Source organism: Corvus cornix, chromosome 2 (genome assembly GCF_000738735.6).
Source record: "Corvus cornix cornix isolate S_Up_H32 chromosome 2, ASM73873v5, whole genome shotgun sequence".
In the NCBI taxonomy this organism is placed as follows: domain Eukaryota; kingdom Metazoa; phylum Chordata; class Aves; order Passeriformes; family Corvidae; genus Corvus; species Corvus cornix.
In genome coordinates, this window is record NC_046333.1 from 8,376,095 (window position 1) to 8,398,142 (window position 22,048).

General features: G+C 41.5%; 1 protein-coding gene across 1 annotated transcript; it reads left to right on the top strand.

The window, feature by feature from the left end:
- The first annotated feature begins 6,942 nt into the window (after positions 1–6,942).
- On the top strand, positions 6,943–21,398 carry NOM1 (nucleolar protein with MIF4G domain 1). The gene is made up of 11 exons (XM_010395013.4): positions 6,943–7,895; positions 8,702–8,826; positions 9,757–9,952; positions 11,727–12,050; positions 12,576–12,686; positions 13,455–13,622; positions 14,212–14,333; positions 18,030–18,162; positions 18,529–18,660; positions 19,371–19,480; positions 20,359–21,398. Exons 1-11 carry the CDS (start codon positions 6,954–6,956, stop codon positions 20,534–20,536), a joined length of 2,541 nt encoding a protein of 846 aa, XP_010393315.3. The 5' UTR covers positions 6,943–6,953; the 3' UTR covers positions 20,537–21,398.
- The last annotated feature ends 650 nt before the right edge of the window (positions 21,399–22,048 follow it).

A 22,048-nucleotide genomic window follows, 5' to 3' on the forward strand; every position in this document is an offset into this window, starting at 1 on the left:
GCTGCAACTGGAAGACGTTCTCTTCCCTTTCCCACAGCTAGCTACCTCTTTGTGTAGTTGAATCAAAATTAAGCCAGTCCAATTTAAAAACTTTTTCGTTTCATTGTGATCAAATCTTGAATTTGGTGCATTATGCCATGACTCCTGGTGTTAACATGGGGAAGTGCATTACCCGGACAAATTCGTGGCAGATTGACCTAAAGTAGCTGCAAAACGGCCGGTTTGAAAGATGGCAATCACTTGAAAGGGAAGTCATGAAGTGAAGGACTAGATTAGGGTGGTATCCAGTGTCAGATACTGCCAGACACAAACTGTGTAAACACTAGGTCACTTAAGGTCATTTGAGTATGGTTTTGTTTTGCTGCCATGACCTTTTCGTGAGTCACCTAATGAGGTATCTCCAAGGCCATTGCCTGCAGCTAAGCCAGTCATGGAAGGCAGCCTTTTCACCTTGGGTTAAGGGAGTCTAAGGCACTGATCATCGTGTCCTGAAGCAGAAGCCTAAGATGAATTCGATGAGTTTTTTTTCTCTAAGAGTCATTATTTCTCTCCGTTTGACTATAAACAGAAATCAAGGTGACTGGCTCAGCTGTAGATGTCTGTCTAAACTGAGGGAGAAGAACCCTATGGTCTGTCAGGCTTAGATCAGTGTGGCTATTTCAAAGTACTTTGAGAGAAGGGTCTGTAACTAGAGATGGGGAAGGCACAGTCCACTGCTGCACTGCTGCACTCTGCTTATGGTCATGTAAGCAGAGCTCCAGATCAGGAACTGTACCTTAAATCAATACTATATTATACATAATAACATCATGCTTTATAAGAACTGGGATTAAAATATAGAATGGCAGCCAATGTGTATGAATTGATATCATTGTTTCAGTACAAGGTTGCTGACACCCTGGAGAGACCTCCAAATGCTTCATTCTATTTGGCTCAGACACACATCATATTTTGCATGTTTAGCAAAAGCCTCAGAAAAAATGCAGTAAGAATTTTGTTAACAGCTAGGAGCACCCCACTGAGCTGAAAAAGCAGCTGGAGATTGTCCCTGGAAATGATCACTTTACACCATGTACCAAAGAGACAGTGCTAGCAGGGGGATGAACAGCAGCACTGCACACTGCTACTGCTGCAACTGCTCCTGTGTCAGGGCCACATGTACTCTTGCCACTGTCCTCACTTTTATAAGTAAATAAACAAACGGGTAAAAAATGTTAAGTTTAAGGCATTTGTTTGTTGAATTCAAGCCTTCCCAAGTATTTATTCTGGAGCATCACTCCTAAGTATTCTTTTTGTAAAGTTTCCTTGTCAGTACTAAAGAAATAGCTGATAAAGACTGATCTTCTGGGAACAGAATTACAACTGGTATGTTAAAGCTAAGTAATTAACAACAAAGGAGAAAGAACAGAGAGAAAAGGATCCCTTGGTATGTATTTACAGGTTTTTGATGAAAACTGCCTTCTAAATGACAATATAAGTGTTCATTAGATAAGGTTGGTGTTTAGCACAAAGTCTCCCACAGAGACAATTCTTGGCACAGAAGCTTTGATTATATAAATTTTGTATGAAAAATGCAAAGTGCCATAATGTGGGACTTTGACCAATGGTGCTATTCTGATTTACAACTGGGGTTTTTTTAAACTATGATGTGCACAAAACACTAATTTAAAATCTCATTTTAGTTGCAATTTACCTATTCCTTTTAATGGCAAAAAGTAATCTGATTGCATTTTTTCAGTCAACCTTGTGCCACGTATTAGATAATCTCCCTGTAGTTTAAAACTAAAAATGCTAATGGATTGGGGAAATGGATTTCTGCTTTCACTCACCATATCCGTCTTTTTTATGCTTGTCTTTCAGATCATTTATCTAAATAATAACCTTTACTACCCACTCCTTCCTTCCAATGAACTAAAAGATATTGATGATCAAAATCAGTGAATACGCATCTTCTCCCTACTCAAGTTTTGCCAGCTGAGATTTCCACTTTTAGCTGCTGCTTTTTTGGAGGGGAGGGGGAGAACTACAGACATCCCCGTATGAAATACTCATGGTTACTTTCTAATTTGTCTCAATCAAACAGCTTAAATTAGCTTAAAATAATGGTAGATCTCTTTTAAGGAGCATCACCAGTGAGCACTGACTGAAATGACATTGATTTCAGGGACTAAAAGACAGCAATTACATGAAAAACTCAGCAAACAGCTTTTGGTCAGCAAATCTGTTGGGGCAGCCACAGAGAAGAAGCAGGAATTACCCCTCAAGGGGAGGTGCTGTGGGTGGGAATGTCCTCAGCAGACAAACCTGGAGATACAGGAGGATATACTTGTGTGGCTTTAGTCTCAGAATGATGGAAAGAGACTCATTTTGTACAAAGGCAGCAGAGACAAGATAAATGACCAGCCCAAGGTCAGGTACAAAGATGATGGAAATGTGGGAGAAAGTGCCAGAACAGATATTTTTCTAGATTCTTTGTGTAGTCAGTTTTCAGCATGCCTGGCTAAGCTGTCTACAGACCAAGAGTGCAGGAATTACTTAGCACATACACCCTGGGAAAAAAAACCAAAACAAAAACAAATAAAGAACCCAAAACCAAGAAAACAAAAAACCCAACAAACCAACAACCAAAAAAGATTCTGAGCATCAGGGATGTATCTTTAAAACACCAAGGAAACCACTTTCTTCACCTGCCAATACCTTCTTCAATAGGTAGGGCTGAAACACATCTTAAGAGCCAGCAACTTTGTACTGCCTTGAGACTCTGGAAAATGTTTTCCAGAAGAAAATTGTCCTTCTGCAGACAATCTTTCCCAGCAGACCAAATTTCAGTTCTGCTGATCCCAGTGGTGACAGTATGACATGGGGAGAAGCAGTACCTCCAATAGATGGATGCTGTGCTGGGTACTCATAGCAGAGCAACTTGCACTGTTCTGAGGCTCTCAGTGCTTGGAATAAATTCATTCTGGCAAGAAGCTTTTAGTCTGTAGAGTCAAAAAAGGCTTTGTATTTAAAGCCATGTTCTTACATTAATCAGGCTGTTTTCTCCATTGATGAGAACAAAGAGCAACCCTTTTGAGCTCAGTCTAAAAGTCTTTCTGGTGCTGCTTTGATATTTCCTGTACTGATAAATATTCTCAATAGCTGCAAATTACAAAAGAGGCAGAATATACCTATGTGCATTATGTAGTCACAAAGGCACATTTTCATGGCATGTGGGAGGAGATCAGGAGACAATAGCAGAGAAGCAGCTAAAGGAATTGTATTCTGCTCATTCTGCTAAGGGTTGGGAAATAATAATCCATGAAAATAAAGTAATAGGAAAGGAAATCTGTTAACAAAGATTATCTCAGCAGGAAGGAACAATTCTATATGAACTTTCATTTCCAGTGAATCATGCCATTATGCTCAATTTCATTGCAAATGTGAAGCCTACCCTCGTGGCTTGTTCTCTGATGTGGGATCACTGTCAAAACAAAGGACAATTACAAAATGTACCCTCAATTCCGAATTCCTGTTTGATAAGTAATGCTCACATGATGCAGAGCTCTAAATGTGAAATCTGTGAAATGGAAACTGGATTTCCTCCCTTTTCTGGTATTTAGACAACACAGGAATGTTGGAAGAGACCTTGGCAGGAGTTTCTAATTTATTCACATTTTAGATCTTAAGAAGACTGTATTTACCAGGTACTTGAAGCCAAATCGGTAAATGTAAAATAATAAGCCACAATATTCTGGGATAGGATCTGAAATATTTCTTGTAATGTGTTTCTTTTGATATGGCATCACCAGATTTCAATGCTAGATTAGTCTATTAAGCAGATTGGTATTTCTTCAAATATTACATTTTCTTGACTATGATATTCATGTTTTGTCTGAAATATTGTTTTAATTCTTCGAAAGTATTTTTACTTCAAAACCAGGTAATAATATTTCTATCCATACATTTTTTGCAAAAGTAGCATGCCCATTTTCACCCAGTTTGAGATTATGGGGTTCAACAAAATACATGCTCTTCACATTTTGTTTTGTGACATGAATAATTGAAGAAGGCAAATATCAGCATTTTCTCTCTTTGAAGATACATGAAATTTCCCATTATTGGAAAGCTCTCTTGCCCTGAATAACAAATTACATGATGAGACACAAGGAAGATGCAAATCTTAAAGAGTTCTAAAAGCACCTAATATTTTCTCAAATTATATTCAGCTGTATTTAGCTTACATTCTGACATGCTGCTGGATTACTATTATCAATAAATCTATAAATAGGATGCAAAATGCATGTGAGCTGTCTGTGCATGAATAGAGAGTGGCCCGGCAATAAATTACAACATAATATATAGTTTAAAATGTAGCAAAGCAATGCCTTGACAAATCAATGCAACATATTTTGTCAGTGAGGATGAAAGATTCATTATGCATCAGCCTAGAGAAAGCTGAATTTCTGAGGCATGGGTCATCTAGGACATATGATGTAATCAGAGAATATGGAAACATGCATAGAAAGACAAAAATAATCTTCTGGGTAATAAAGCCATATTAAATTTTCAGGTAAAATGTAAGTCCTACGCAGTACTTCATTGTCCAAAAGAGGTCAGGAGTACCATGACAAACAAAATGAAACCTGACTGTCGGGGTCCCTTCCCCCCCCGCCATGTGGTCCTGGGAGAGGGGCCCTGGGGGGACAGACACGGCGTTTCTCTGGCCCTGCTCAGCCTCGTTCCCCACTGGTTGTTTTGTGTTCCCCTGCCCGGCAAGGACCCTCGGGTCCCGTGATTGAGCAGTTCCTCGGCAGAGCCCGGCCATGCGGCTGGAGAAATAAACATCTCTGAAACATCTACCAAGAATCCGTCCATAGATATTTCTTTTCCACGGGTCTCCTTGTCTGATACACGTGTTGCAGTATCCCCACTGTAACACCTGACTTCCTCTGGATTTGGTCCCCACAGCAGGTTCAAGACCAACCCTTTTTCTGAAACTGGGTCATGTGTCCTGGCTTTCATGTGTGTTTTTCTCATGTCTGCTAAGGCCTAAGCTCATCTTGAGGCTCTTTGTTCAGCCAAGAAATTCTTTCCTCTGCCCAGTTTTCAATGAACCTTGGGAAAATTCAGTGTTTTGGGGAACTCCAGGCATCTGCCAGACAAGACTGGCACACACCCAGCAGGCTCCATAAGCCTAGAGCACAGCAGAGACTAAAAATAAGACTAACGAATTGGTTTTCCTGCTGACAGCAGCAAACTGCCATGGGACATTTAATTTCCCCTGATCACATAGATGACAGACAAGCTGTCACCAGCTGTGCAGAGCCAGGAAGATGTGTGCCTGTGGTAGGTACACAGATCCCAGCAGTGGCATCAACCTTGCCCTGCACGCTGCTGAGGGTGGAAATGCCCCAAGAGAAGCTGGCAGCTGTCACAGAATCCCAGAACGGGTCGGGTTGGAAGAGACCTCAGTGGGTCATCTGGTCCAATCTTCCTGCTCAAGCAGGGTCATCCCAGAGTACACGGCACAGGATTGCATCCAGATGGTTCTGGAATACCTCCAGTAAGGCAGACTCCACATCTTCTCTGGGCAATCTGCTCCAGTGCATGGTCACCCACACAACAAAGTTCTTCGTCATGTTTAGGTGGAGTTTCTGTGCATCAGTTTCTACCCACTGCCTCTTGTGCTAATGTTTGGTACCACTGAGAAGAGCCTGGTTCATCCTCTTGGCACCCTGCCATAGATATTTATTTACATTAATGATGTCTCCTCTCAGTCATCTCTTCTAGAGGCTGAACAGGCCCTGCTCCCTCAGCCTGTCCTCATAAGAGAGATGCTCCAGTCCCTCAATCCTCTTTGTACCCTCCACTGGATTTGCCCCAGGAGCTCCATGTCTCTCTTGTACTGAGGAGCCCAGAACTGCACACAGCACTCCAGCTGTGCGTCACAAAGGCTGAATAGAGAGGCAGGATTGCCTCCCTGACCTGCTGGCAATGCTCTTCCAAATGCATTCAAGGATCCCAAGGCCTTCTTGGCCACAAGGACACACTGCTGACTCATGGACTGCTTGTCATCCATCAGCACCCCCAAGTTCCTCTACAGAAGGACATGGCCATGGATGTTGGCGCTGGCACACTCAGGAAGAGACACCTGAGCTTGGCAGGGTTGGAAGGGGCTTAAAATGCTGGTCTTGGCAGGTGGAGGAGAGGCCAGGGGCTGGTGTCCCTCGGCTCCTCAAGAGGCATCAGCAAGAGCCTCATGCCCCATGGGAGCCTTGTGATCACAGCCAGGGTGTGAAGGACAAATTGTTCCAGTCCCTGGCATAAGAAGACGGACAAGCCTTGCATTTTCTTTCTGGAGCATGTCCAGAAAGGGATAATGGAGGTGCTGAAGAGTCCGTAGTATGTCTTATAAGCAACAGATGAGGAAAACGGTGTTGTTTAGCCTGGAGGAGGCTCAGGGGAGACCTTACCACCCTCTACAACCTCCTGAAAGGAGGGTGTAGCCAGGTGGGGGTCGAGCTTTTCTCCCAGGTAGCAAGTGACAGGATGAGAGGACGCAGCCTCAAACTGCACCAGAGGATGTTCAGGTTGGACATTAGGAGAAATTTCTTCACAGAAAGGGTGACTGGAATGGGCTGCCCAGGGAGGTGGTGGAATCCTGGTCCCTGGAGGTGTTTAAGAAAGGACTGTACGTGGCACTTAATGCCACGGTCTAGTTGCCGTGATGTTGTTCGGTCATAGGTTGGACTCCATGATTTAAGAGGTCTTTTCCAACCTAATTCATTCAGTTATTCCGTGATTCTAAAATACATACGCACAAACGACGGGATCTCTACGGACAGAGAGCCTTTGGTGCGGCGCTCAAGAGCCCTGTCCCCTCAGAGCTGGAGCCGCCTGCGCCCAGCAGGGGGCGCTGTGCCCGCCATGGCGGCAGCGCGGCGGAAGCGGCCGCCCGGCCCCTCTCCAAGATGGCGGCGCCCAGGCGCGGTGTGGCCGCGGGCGGGATGAAGCGGGGGGCGGCCGCCCGCGCCCGCCGTGGCGGGAAACTGGATCGGCTGCGGCAGGCGGTGCAGGACTATGTGCAGGCGGCCGGAGGCCAGCCGTCGCTGGCCCTGCTGAAAGACTCGGGGAGGCAGAGCCGCAGGAGCCGCCGGGACGCCAGGAAGGAGAAGCGCAGGCTCAAGCGGAGCCGCCGCCGCCGACTCCAACGCGGGGAGCTGGTGGAGGTTCCCAGCGCCCCGGCCAAGCCCGCCCCGGCCAAGCCCGCCCCGGCCAAGCCCGTCCCGGCCAAGCCCGCCCCGGCCAAGCCCGCCCCGGCCAAGCCCGCTCCCGCCGCTCGCCTCGGAGCCCCGGCTTCGCCCGCCGCTGGGAAGCAGCGGCCCAGGCCGGTGTCGGCACAGACATCGGCAGCCCTTGAGGCCCTCTCGACCGCCGCAGCCACCTCGGCGCGGAAACGGGCCCTGCTGGAGGCCAACGAGGAGGAGGAGAAGGAGATCCGGCGCCTGGAGCGGCAGCTGGGGCTCGGGAAGCGGCGCAAGAAGCAGGAAGGTTCCGCGGCCGAGCGGGTGCCGCAGAGCTTCCTGCGGGACGGGCTGGGATACGTGCTGGGAGCGCTGGGCACACGGGCCGGGCTCAGCCAGCTGTGCGAGAGCAGCGACGAGGAGGAGCAGGAGGAGACCCAGCCGGGGCCGCGGGAGCGCCCGCCGAGGAAGAAGGAGGAAGATGAGGACGAGGAGGATGGTGAGGACGAGGAGGATGGTGAGGACGAGGAAGCTCAGGAAGACACCTCAGACCCCTCCGAGGCGGATGACGTGGAAGGACATTGGGAGAGCGAGAGCTCGTCCCCCGAGGACGGCGGGGTGCCAGAGGCCAGCGAGCCCTCGAGCGAGGAGGAGGAGATGGAGGCAGAGGTAGGATGTTCTCCTCAGATAGCACAGACCTGCTTCCCAAAGCACGTCCCGCAACCTGAACATAAAGCAGAGTTGCATCGCCGCGGTTAAGCCCGGGTGTTTGCTGTCCGGTTGGGCCATGTGGAGTGTTGTCCTGGTTCAAAACAGCCGGGCCCAGCGACAGTGTTGACTTGAGGGGTCTGCCAGGTCCTAGGGACACTTGTTAGGCATAGAGGGGAGAGTTCCCGAGTCATGCTGGTGGCAGGTAATACCCTCCAACACAAGGCATGTGGGAGCTCTATATGTGTGAAATCTGCAAATAAAAGAAACTGCCCTGGCGTTTGAGTGTAAGAATATGATTAACTCTTCCGTAAAGAGAGCTTGTGTTGAAATTAGCAGCGGTTACACACTGAAATGTTACTTTCTGAACGATCTCAGAGGTTCTGCCAGTATTAGGTCTTGTTGAATGGGTGGAGGAGAGGAGGTCATACAGGTCATTTAGCCCTCATGGGCCTAAACTTAAAGTGTCGCTGATAAAACTTGAGTAAACCCAGGACCTAAGATGTCAGGTTTTAATGACCATAACTTAAAGAAAATTTCATGTATAGGGAAGAGGGGCTTTGCTGCTATCAAGTTTGTTTTAAAGGGTTACCTTTTTGCCTGCTTCTTTTCTGCATGTTGTTCCTTTGACATTGGTTATTACATGGTAAGATATATCCTTAACTAAAAGTTTGGTATTTTAATCTTAAATAGAGATGTGTATTTGTGTTCAAGTATTTAAGATACTGGTCTCATCTGATACCTTGTTTTCTTCTTTTTCTGGTAAGAGTGATAATCACGGTGTTACAAAGTATGTTCCTCCTCAAATAAGGAAAGCTCAGGAGACAGTAGACGACAAGAAAAGAGAAGAATTGGGAAGACTGAAGAAAATGGTCAATGGCCTCATTAATAGGTAATGTAATAAGGAAAGTCATTAATCTTTCTAGATCAATGTGACAATGCTCATCATTCAAGCCCAGGTGGCAAAGATGTGACTTTTCTCTTCACAAGCTGATTTTAAGTTGGCAATCATGTCTACTATTGTTAAGAATAATTATCTTTATTGGTATAAATTCTTCAAAGTTAGTCATTATAGGTGTTGAAAAATCTAGAAAATAAATTTAAGATTGGGCTGAATTCCACACAGCAGTTGCCTGCAAGTGCTAGTTATAATTACTAAGTGTCAGTTGGAGTTGGAGTATGCTTATAAAAAACCTCACAAGAAAACAAGTTTTGGGTTGTCTAAGGTGTTTTTAAATTAAATTTTTCCAACACTACAACTGAGAAGGAGCAACCCTTCATATATTGAAGTACTGAAGAATAGAAAAAGTAATTAACATTCATTTCAATTTTAGAGTGGTTTTTAAGTAAGAAATCTATTGGCAATTTTCATCCATTACCTGTAAAACACAGACTAGAGTTTGTTCAGTCATTAGAAATTTGATATACCGTATGGTTAAAGTATGAATTACTTTCATACTTAATTTCTTCAAAGACTGCGATGTGCCATAGTTAAAACTGCTAAAACCAGTCTGTTTTCTTGAGAAATTTGTTCAGTGTGACAGTAAGCAGATTGACAGTGCTTTGTAAATACTGCTGCTAATGTGTTTTTACAAGTAGTGGGTTTTTTTTCAAAAAATTACACTCAAATTAAATGTACTGTACTTTTTTAGTTTAGAAAACACAGAAAAATACAAAAGGTCCCTTACAGTCATCGTGTCAATCTTCAATCTTTTCTTCTGAAGTCAAACTAGTTTCTCTAAAAAGAATAGTTGTTTGTTAGGTGAACTCAAAACTGTGTAAGGAGAAGAAACAGTGAACACTGGAATTTGTTTCTCCATAGGCTGAGTGAACCAAATTTGTCCTCCATCAGTGGACAGATGGAAGAGCTCTACATGGCCAACAGCAGAAAGGACATGAATGACACTCTGACAGACATTCTCATGAATGCCTGTGTTACTGCAGTTGCCATGCCTGCAAGACTGATGATGGAGCACGTCCTTCTGGTTAGCATCCTTCATCATAATGTAGGAATTGAGGTAATTCTTGTGCTTGGGACAAACTTTGTATAATAATAGATACTGTAGAGTGTTTTCCTTGTTTTCTTTGAATTGCCTTGTGATTTTTAATTGTGTGTCACTAACAAGCATCTTTAGTTGAGTTTCATCAGTGTTTTGTGGCTTATTTGCAAGGCTTCCACAGGTGAAAGGGTCTAAATCTGTTGCTTTATCTGATTTTATTTCCTCCATGAGTTACCACTGGTCAGTTATAAAACCATCATTTTTTCATCAAAATCTTTCTGCCCCCAGTAATCAAAAATTTTTAACCTTCAGCTTCTCTTCCCTTTAGTTGCACTAATCCATTTCTGTTCTCATGGATACATGAGGGTATTGTTTGAATCATGTGTATCCAGATAAGAAAAGTGTTACAATTACAGAAATCCTTTTACAGATTTTCTAAGCAAATCATGCAAATCATCAGTGGAATTAAGTAGTTCTAACATGGAATAATAAAAACTTTAAAAAGCATGGCAATTTTTTGAGGAGATTTTGTGTTGTGTTTTTAAGCCTGATGAGTGAGATAAAATCTCTCACTTAAGCTGATGCTGAAGCTACTGATGTCAAAGGGAAGATTTTAGCTAATTTCAGTGAAATGTCTCTCAGGAAACAGTTTTTTCAGCAGTATGTTCCTATTAGATTACTCTTTTTTTCCCCCTGCCACATCTCAGTGCAAAAGATGTATTAATGCAAGTTTTTCAGTTTGTCATACAGTGGCCTGAATGCTGGCTCTGAAACCATATTAAATATCAGATGGATGCAATTACAGCAGCTTTCTCCGTGTAGCCTTGGCATTAAATGTTTTTTTTGTCCCTCTTTGTGCTTGAAAGGCAGTTCTGACTGCAAATATAATGTTTCTGTAAAATAAATATACAATGTGCATTACATGAACGAGTGATAGTACAGCTGCACTGAAGATTAGGTTGAGCAAAGCAGGAGTTGGGCTCTGTTTATAAATTTGTGCAGCCACTGGATAGTTAACACTTAAGATGGTCAAGGTTTGTAAAGCAAGTCAGTACTGCTGCTGGGACTTCTGGTTTCCTTAAGAACAGCATATTTTAGCACAGTAATAATGGGTGAGAGGTTTATTTAGCAGCAGTGTATTCATTGTCTCCCTGTGTTTTGGTAGGCTTTCTAATCCCAGCCTTTAGCATCAGTTCTCTCTTCAGAAGTAAATATATTCCAAAATTTCTTTTCCCGGCTGTACCACTGACAAACATCTAAGAATTATCCCCATTTCAAAAGCAGCTTAAGCTCATGCTCAACAACTGTGAAAACTTGGTATTTTGGGGATTTTTTTCACAATATTATTTTTTTATCCTCCTGTTAAGGATTTTGTTCTGGAGTGCCGAACTCAGCAATGATTTTGGTTTTTGACATGCGGCTTTTCCTGGATGAATGACTAGCAGTAACAGCATGCTAGCCTGACAGCTGGAAAGATGCTAATACGTGTCCATGAAAATTATGTAAATGTGTACTGTAGGTTCATAATACTTGTTTTTCTTGCACAGGCTTTAAAAGGCAACTGGATGTCATATATGAGGTGTAAATGACATAGACTTCTACAAAAACGTCACACCTCTTAAATATTTGTGTATGTAAATGTCGAACGTCCATATTGGTTAAGAGAAGCAACAGTATTTCTTTAAAATTAATAGTGGCAGTGACCCAAAAATGAATGTTTTACAGACATCTGTAAAATCTACTTACAGTTAATGGCTGGATTTTTTTTTCCCCTTAATGGAATTGTTGCCAGGTCGGTGCTCACTTTTTGGAAGCCGTGGTGAAGAAATTTGATGAACTCTGTAAAAGTGATGCTGAAGGGAAAGAATGTGAAAATCTGCTTGCTTTGATTGCTCATCTGTACAACTTCCATGTGGTTCATTGCCTGCTGATCTTTGATATTCTGAAAAAGCTTGTTAGCACTTTCACTGAAAAAGAGATTGAGCTGATTTTATTTCTTCTGAAAAATGTGGGCTTTTCCTTAAGAAAAGATGATGCACTGGCTTTGAAGGAACTGATCACTGAAGCTCAGAGGAAAGCAAGCACAGCAGAGAAGAAATTCCAGGATCAGACTAGGGTATGTGTTTGTTTTAAAGATTTTATATTCTCAACAGACTGTAATAAGTACTTGGATACATAGTTTAATTTACAGAAACATTTTCTGCTACATTCTGTTTAGGTTATAAATTACCATTAGTGTGATATTGAGTTACTTGCATTCTTCTTGTTTGTCTTTCTCCGTTAGTTCTTAGTACACAGACACCAAAATGCTTCTGATGGGTGAGACAGGACTGGTTTGTATCTTACGCAATGGACAGATTTTTCTGTTTCATGATACTTTGTGCCCTTCAAAAAATGGTCACTGAGGCATGGTGTTTAGCAGATGAAGCTTGTACACAAATTAGTGTAAAAGGGGTTTAAGTAAACTTGAACACAAATTAATATAATAGGGGTTAAAGTAAACATGTTGTATTTAAATTTTGATGTATATAGCCAGCTGAGCTGCTTATTCTCACAGAATAGTAATTTCAAGGTACACTCTTCTACTTTACTTAATAAACCCACAGCACATAATCTACAGAACTCTTTCTTTTCCCAATAGGTTCGTTTTATGCTGGAGACTATGCTGGCACTTAGGAACAATGACATGCGTAAGATTCCTGGTTATGATCCTGAGCCAGTGGAAAGACTCCGCAAATTGCAGAGAGCGCTGGTGAGAACTTTCTTGGCAGGTGTAGCCTTGTTCTTCTTAATGCAGGAGTAATTATTTGTATTGGATGTCAGCTTTCCTGGGGGTTTTTTGTTTTCTTTGTTTTTTTTTTTTGACAGAGAGGGCAGTTTGTCTAGAACAACCTAGTATAAAAGGGGTGAAAGTAATTTATAGTGCAGGATGTGCATATCAGAATAAGCTAGGTAACCTAGTTCTGTAGGATTTCCTCTCTTAAATTTTTGCAGTCCTCCTGGTAGGCTTCTAGACTCTTTTGTTGAAAGTTTGTTCTTTGTTCACAGGGTTTAAAATTTTTATTTGAACTGTACAATACATAAGGCAGTTTGTTGTCTTTGTATGTAATCACAAGTGTTCAAAAGGAAAATCATGACCAGATTGTAAGATGCTGCAATGTCAGCATCATCTGAATTCTAATCAAACTTCGTGATTGGAAGATGCCTACTTTTTAGATTATTATCTCTTTTTTCAAATAAAAAACCCAAGAGCTTCTACATGTAGATTTATGCAACTTTATGCATTTAAAAAATTACAGCATGTGGAAAATTGTAAATTCTTTTCAGGTTGCTGATTGAAACAAAGGTTGGGGAGGAAACATGGGAAGACCTTTATGGAGATACGAACTTGTATGTTTAAAGTTTTTGTTTAAAAATCATTTTTAGTAACTAAAGTATTTGTTGTTTTCTGTAAGAAAAGAAAAAAAAGTTTCAAGTAAAAGCTTTTGTGTTGGTTTTTACTTTTGTTTTGTTATTCAAGGTTCACAGCAGTGGTTCAGGAAAAGACACTCAGCTCCGTGTGTCCCTGGAGTCTCTCCTCAGTGCTGACCAGGTTGGTCGCTGGTGGATCGTAGGGTCATCCTGGAGTGGAGCACCAATGATCAGTGATACAAAAAGCCAGGCTCAGCAAAAGCTGCACGTAGGAAAGGTAAATCCAAATTTTAAGTCTAAGTGTTTGTGATCTGAAGATTTTTTATACATGTCATTAAGTTCATTTCAGAGCCCACCAAAAAAACCTTCATGTGCTCTTGTAAGACCAAGATTTTGGACTGTAAATTCTGCTCTTAGATTTTTTTAAAACATTATACTCATCTTCTTCAAAAGAGCTGTTACTACAAATATGGTATAGCTTGTTTTTTCTTGTCCTGTGGAATTGCTAAGGTGAAAGAAGAGACTTAACAATGGATTTGCTGGTAGGAATTCTGACAGGTTGTGGTGTCTGTCTGTGGCATATATCCAAGCTGATTCCAAAAGTAATGTGGTGAGCTGGTCATGGTGAATTACTTACAATAGAAAAGCACATCTTAAAATTAATTGGCACAATTAAAGTAGATTAAAATGTATTTCCATAGTTGAAAAAGCTCCCGATGATGTCTGTGCCTCTGGACAAAAGCTCAGGACCTTTGGATTGGTGATTCATGGTTTACTGGAGAGCTTCATTGATGGTGTTATTTAAGGTATAGAAATAGCTTTTGTAAGGCAAACATAAATAAAATAGCATATAACTTTATTTTCAGGTGAGTTCAAAAATAATGGAACTTGCTCGTAAGCTGAGAATGAACACTGATATCAGGAGAAGTATTTTTTGTGTCTTGATGACAAGTGAAGACTTCATGGATGCCTTTGAAAAACTTCTGAAGTAAGTACAGACTAGCACAAAAGACATCCCAGAACTAAAAATAGCATTAAATGGGTTTAAATGCAGCATTTCTGGTCTGAGCTTAAATGCATTTAGTTGATAATACAATTAAAAGAAGTACATAGCCAGGAATCCACATAGGGTAAAAGAGTTGGAGAAGGGAACCAGAAACCTGGTATAAGGATTAATGTGGGCAGGCAGAACTGACTGGCGGTCAGAGGAAAGGAGTAGCCCCTGTTCCTGTCGCTCCTGGCTATAACTGTGATTTGCAGCATCTTTTGATGTAAGGAGCCTGTGTCTTTTTGCATTGGGTCTGTGTATCCCAGCAGAGTGGATGGAAGGCTGCTGCAGGCTTGTTTCCTTACAGGGGCAGAGCAGAAGCCCCTCTAGAACATCTCGTGGTTTTGTTGCTGGATTGCTGTGATTTCTGTACTACTGCCTCTTCTTTGACTTCTTGCCACCTTGTTAAGCCATCTCTGCCCATACTTGTGTGACCTGGTAGTGTTCTAGTACCTCCCCTTCTCTCTTGCGTAATTTATTAGCTTTGGGTTTGCTTCCCATTAAGACCAGTTTCCTTACCCCTTGACAAGCAGCTCTTCTGAAGAAGATGTGATCAGGAAAAAGCTCAAACTGAGGTATTCCTTGTGTTTGTCAGAATATTCATTGTAAGTCTGTAGTAACTGGGAGGGGAGAGATGAGGTCTGAACTTTTCTGTCACAGCCTTGTAGCCCAAGGGTATTGTCTTACCAGGATGGCATGCAATTATTTAATTTGCTTACCAAACCAAAACAGACTTTGTAATAAAGTCAACTAATATTTGATTAAATGCCACTTCTGCAAAACACAGCTTGGATTTAAGACTGTGATGGAGTCATTCCAATATCTTAATATGGCCTGTTCAATTAAAAGAAATTAGCTGCTGCTGCAGCTCTTGCCAAGACCTGGTAGCTCAATTTGCAAATTGGACTTGACTCTCATCTGTGCTATTTAAGCTGGTACACAAATCTGAATACATACAGGCTTGGCAGAAAATCTCTCTTCAGGCTCCCTGGTGTGTGTTGGTGCTGATGTTTATATGGCAAACTCAGGGAGAGGAATTCTTAAATCTGCCCACATCTGGCAGAGTATAATGGAAAGTACACAGAATTGTCAGTGAAGGAATTAACTTCAGTGTGAACATGTGTTCCTGAGTTTATAGGAATTTGTATTCATGTGTTTGATGTCAGTCTCATGAGAAAGAGCATATAAAGAAATATTTTAACTGCTCTTGTTGATTCATCTGCTGCTAGTTCTGTGGCAGAGTTGAGATGTGGTTAAAGGATAATTTAAACTATTTAAAATCCAGACTGCTATATTTCTTCTAGTTCCTTTCCTCCTTACTGCAGATGAAAGTAATTAGTTTGAGGCCAGAGCAGCTCCCTGAAGTGGCTCAGTGATTGCAGAGGTGTCAGTGAAGAGACAAGGTGACAAAGAGGAGGGAGTGAGACTGGATCCTCTTCATCAGCTGAAAGGCCACACCTTCACAAACCACAGTTTCACTCAGGAGAGAGAATGAATCCTGCTTAAGTTTGATGGAGAGGCAATTTTTGAAGTTATCTTGTAGAGATAAAGAATTTGAGAAACTTTCCATCTCAGAAAATACTGAGACACTCATAAAAGGCTCAGCTATCCTACTGGAGTGAGATGTATAACTGAGGATAACAAGTGTCTACCAAAGTGATTGTATCTACTAATATAATTTGTACTGACTTTTAAAAGGGGATTCAACAGTTGCTATTTTTGATCTAAAGGCAGTGATAATCTTGGGCTTCAGCTGATGATAACTAACCTACTTGGAGGCCGGCTTCTGCTGGTGGTAAATAACCTACTTCAGAGGCAGTTATCCCATTTACAGCAGGATCAAGATACACAAGTCCATGGGAATACTGTAACTCATGAATAATTGAATCAGTGAGGTGCTTGCACATTCTTTATCAAAGAATATCAGGCTTATGAAATCTATACAGTTTTGTGGTGAAGCTCAGCAGTGAAAGATAGTCCAGACTGTTAAATTTTAGATGTTTAGGAATTCTAGTTCTGCAAAAAACAAATATATGTATATATATGTATTTATATCCAAGTGTTGTCACTTGGTTACAACTCTGGCAACATGAGTATTTCCTAAATAAGCAAGTCATGATAGGCGTGATGATCAACAAGTAAAAGGAGAGTGTGCTAAACTAGTGATTGCAGTGTAACTTCCCAAGTCATCTATTAAATGCAAATCTGATGGCTGAAAACCTGTGTACTTGTGAAAAAACCTTTTGTTGCTCTGAAATCAGATGGAACTTGGCTGATGGGAGAGCAGGTGGATTATGACACAGACACAGCACTTGTAGTACTGACCCCTTTGGAAGTGCAGACTTCTGAATTTTCACTGCTCGTTAGCAATCAGCCTAGAAATCATCCCAGATTTTCCTACTGTAAAACTTTAAATTCTGGGGAGTTTGGGCTGAACAGCAGTGTTTTCTCTGTTCACCTGTTGTGTCTGTGGTCACATGCAATGCAGATGTCTGGAGGTGTGTACAAAGGAGGGATATTGGCATCAGGTGATGGCCAGCTACCCTACCGACAGTAGGGCAAGTTCCAATGGAGTCAGACTTGGTTAGAAAGTACTCTTGAGTTGTACTAATGCCCTGTGAAACTTGAATATGAGAAGAATTTTGTTTGATGTTTTTCAGATTCTAATATGATGCATTTTTCATTTTAATTGGTTTTAATGCTGCCAAACACTTGGCAGCATTAGGAAGTTAAGTCATACTACTCACAAACAGGTACACTGTTAGTTACTGCTCCCTGCCAGAGTGTCTCAGCCCTCTTTTAGACTGGTCAGCTAGACTGGTTGGAGTGGGAAAGCTGCTCAGTCCTTGGCCTTCATACTGGGGCCTCCAACATAAGTACTTGTAGATCTTGTTTTCTTCAGGCTTTTTTAAGATGCTGTGAAATCACTGACTGTACCCTCTTAGGCTACTATCAAACAAAAATGAATTTCAAGTATCACGTAGCGTGGATTTGACCCAGAGATTAAAAAATTCATATCACCAAGTAAGAAAAACATCTTAGAATATTTTCTTATCTGTACTAAGTACCACACAAGTGAAGGGTCCTGGAAATGTTTCTCCAGAATAGGCTTACACTGATCCAAAGGCTGGATTTCCTCCCATGACCATAAGTACAAGCATGAGATAATCACAATGGGACCCTACAGTTCTTGTTTCACTTTTTAGCCTTTGTTTCACTGTTTAACCCTGGTAGTGGTAACCATGGGTGCAGTTCTACTGCTGGTACTTCTGTGCCTTCTCTTCTGTTCATGGAGAGCTACAAACATGGAGTGGGATACCTTTCCTTCCCTGGGCAATAATACTTTTATCATTCCACTTCTGTCTCTTTAGGTCTTGCTTTTGCATCTACTCCTTTAACGTCCATAATGCTTCAGCATTTCCACAGTGCCATACCAGGATACTCATTTAGCCAACACTCTTAAAGGTTGGACACTACAAGTTTTAAAGACTTCGTAGGTACTTTGTAACAAGTAAAATCTAATGTGATGTTTGGAGGGGTTTTAAAGTATTGCTCTCAGATGTTGACTGTAGCTCTTACTTTGTGTCACTAAGTTTTTCCTTACAAAATTATTCTCATTTTCTTGCTACATTTTAGGCTTGGACTGAAAGATCAGCAGGAGAGAGAAATAGTTCATGTCATCCTTTACTGCTGCTTACAGGAAAAGACATTCAACCCCTTCTATGCATTTTTGGCTAACAAATTTTGTGGATATGAGAGACGATTTCAGGTAAAAACAATTCTGTTGCTTCATTGGTTTAGTGTCATAATTGTGGTTAGGAAGACATTACTGAATACCTGAGAATGGGTGCAGGCCTGTTAAGATCTTGATCCCAGGAAAAATTCTGCTGGTATAGCTAAGCATTCAGTAAGGCATACTCATGGTCAGATCTGAATAGGAAATGAAATAACTACTGCTGAAGGTTTTCCTTCTTCTGTTTTATGCATTTTAAAATAATTGGAACAGTCTGATCAAGCATTTCTGTTAATTAACAGAGGGCTTATAAAGAATAGAAGGTCAAAAGGTTTGCTATATTGTTATTCATTTAAACAGGCACTTGATTTGCAGGATTATTTTTTTGCCTTTGACCCCCAGGTGACATTTCAGTTTAGTATTTGGGACAAAATCAGAGGTTTAGAAAACCTGTCAGCTGCTGCCATCTCCAACTTGGTGTCACTGCTGGCTCACTTAATAAGGACAAAATCACTGCCACTTTCAGTTCTCAAGGTAGGTGTGTTTTCTTTTCAAATCCTTCTGTTTTTCCTGCATTTGCTAGTTCTATGGAAGGTGTATTTTCTGTGTTACCTATCCGGTACTTTAGCTGATTATGCTAAGACAAACTTGTTTTAAAATTATGAAATTGTTCCAATTGATTATGTTTATGCTATCATTTTGGGAAAGGGGAATGTGCGGTGACCGAGGCATAGAGAAAGTCTACATTTCTTTATCTAGAGCAGTTGTAAGATTATTTCCTTTAGTGTGTCCAGAGTTGGAACTGAGGCCCCTTTATTAACAGGCTTTGCCAGTGGATTTTGTGCTATGGTTTTTAGCTGATGTTGTTTTTATTAGACAAGAAAGTGCTGAGTAGATTTCTTGGATTTCAGAATGGGGAGTCCATATAATTCTATTAGAAGAATAACTGAATTATATTAAACAGGCAATTAAATGGATTGTCCCAGGTACTTACAAAGTATTTATCTAATTGAGAAATTACGTCTGGTATTCTGGTACAAGTAGATTTCTATTCCTTAGAAGGCTTTTTGCTTTCCTTATTGATTGGCTTTTGCAGGCAGCATTCTCAGGTAATTATTCTGTGCTAAACTCAAAGCTCAGTAGATGCAGAGGCCAGTTGGTGTGCTAAAAACTCTTCATTTAGGAGAAAAGACCGGCTGTTTGAAATACTTGAATTAATCTAATTCTCGCTCTCTGTCTGCCAGGTAATTGAATTCAGTGAACTGGACAAACCCAAAGTCCGTTTCTTGCGACAGGTATTAAGCACACTGTTAACCAAAGCAGATGAGGAAGAACTTACTGATGTTTTTATGAGGTAAGTGATCACTGACACCTCCACAGAACCCTTGTTGAGTAGTAATTAACATAAGAAGTTTGCCAATTTTGTTTGGAATTACACTGTGCCTTTTCCACACATTAGCCCTCCATCCCTTAAAATGTGAGCTCTCCTGGCTGAGTGGGGGAAGTGTGTCATTTGTGTGTTGGTACAGGCTCTGACAGAGATGCAACTGTAAGAGGTGTTACACAAAATAAGGCTTCCAGATATTCAGTGTATCATTTTGGTCATAGGAATTTCATGAGCCAAGTTCTGTAATTGCCTGTTTCCCTTATCGCTGTATTACCCGTGTGCAGTGGGATTTGCTCTGCCAGCAGTCATTGCTCGGAGGTATCATAAGAAGGAAAAATAAAGTGATACTAATGAGGCAAAGGTTTGGGGTATTTTATAGGGTTTTTTTTCAACATTCTCTGAAAAATCTTTTTTTTGATATGGAACAGAGTTGTCTGGAGAGTCTGGGAAATCTCCATCCTTAGAGACGCTTAGGACTTGAGTGGATAAGACTTGCAATGTCACATAAAGTTAGAAAAAATTAGTTGGTGATGTTTCAGCTGTCATGCAGCAACAAAAGGAAGCTTGAACACGGTGTTTGCTTTGGTTTTTGCTGTAATGTAATTGTTTACATAAAGTAAGTCTGAGGCTGCACTATTCCATTTTGTTGTTGAGGGCCAGTTGTATGTCAAGTGTTTGGGCAGTTTGCCAAACCAAGGTAGACTTGGTAATTTGAAAGCTTCTTCAATAAAACTTCTTTTATAGGTTGGCTTTTTTCTACAGCCCTTTTTGAAGAAGATGATAAAATGAATCAACTTCTGAAACGGGAGCAGACTAAATAATATTTTTGATCTGTATCTTTACAGGGTATCTGACAACCCCAAACTGGGAATGCTGCGGGAAGGGTTGAAACTCTTCCTTACCCACTTCTTACTGAAACATGCACAAGCCCAAAAGAGTGCTGAAGAAGCTAGCTTGTTAAAAGAGAGAGTGGAACTAGCAACCAAGGCTTTGGAGGCAAAAGAACCCAAACTGAAACTATAGTTCTGTTTTTTCTAATAAAACATACGGGAAAACCAAGCTGGGGTCTTTCAGACCTAAATAATTGAGAGTGAGGAGAGCTGTGTTACTCTAAAGGATCCATTTTTTAATATAAGCAGTTGCTGTGCTCTACATGCTAGTTAGAGGTTTAAATTAAGGAGATACAAGGCCTTTTTGAAGAAAGGGAAAATGTAGTTTTGTCATGTCCCTTTTTAGTACAAGTGCTTCATGCTGATGGTTGGTATCTGGAGAAGACAGTGGATTTCTCTTCTATGATACTCTGTCAGCAGCGGTGTTTTGCATTGCATATTCTAGCCTTTCATTTAAAATAATAAAAGAAACTGCCTTAGCTAAAGGCTTTTAATGAGGGATCATGGTACTCACCTGAAGAAAGGGGCCACTAGATGGCACAAGCACTGGTGAGTCAGTTTTGGGAAGAAATCAACTTTTTTCTTAAAGTGTTGGAAGTTATTCACTAATTCTGTGAATTGTTTCCCTGACTGTGGGTCAGGAAAAGATCTTCAGTTGGATTCAAAGCTGTAGCAAAGCAACTTGAAGATCTGTCTTTGCCCAATTATATAGGGTTTAGAGATCACAGCATAGTTTTATGGCTTTTTTAGCCTGTTTTTCACAGCTTTAGAATTGGAGTTGCCGAATCACTTGTGTTAATCAGATTTTTCTAGACATAAACAATATCATCAATATGAGTCTTTTAAGGAGAGAATACCTCCCTTAAGAGTTTGCTCACATTTTTCATTTGGATGCTTAAAAAAAAATAGGCACATTTCTTTCTGTGATGCTCTTTTAATGGTTTGTTTCTTTTGTCACCTCACCACTACACATTAAACTGCTGTTTTTCTAAATGCTTTGGTGTTTGTGTTAGCTTTACTCTGGCTGGCCTGGCAGGAAGGGAATGACCTTAAACTGGGTGGAGGGGGGAAGTGCTTTCTCATCTGCAATGTGCATCTGTGATCTACCTGTGTTGGAGTTGTCAGCCTTATTTCTGTAGCCAGACTTGCTGTCTTAGGTTACAATGTAAGATGTAACCAAAAGTATGTATTCCATCACCATCTGTTGAAACCAGGTGGGGCAGTGTTCTTTGTCTCTTCCATGACACGTCCCTGATAACTCCCTCCGGGGAATATCTTCTGTTAATGGGCCATCCAGCCTCACTGCATGACTTACAGAATTACATCATCCCACTGTGAGATGCCCCGCCCAGGGGGAGGAGCCGAGCATTCCTACCTGGCTATAATCTGAGGTTTGGAACACCACAGGCAGCCCTTACCTACTGGATTCCCAGAGGACAAGAACTACATAACCACCCCTGGACCTTCAGAGGAAGACCAGACCCTTCTACAGGATCCCTGCTTCAACAGAACCACATCTGTCACCCCAAGAGGCGTGCAGCCACCCCTTGATGGGACTGGTGCCACCACCCTGCCCAACAGGGTGTCAGGTTGTATCCTGACTCTGGCAGGTTAAGGCAGTGTTTCTGTATTATTGCCTTGTTAT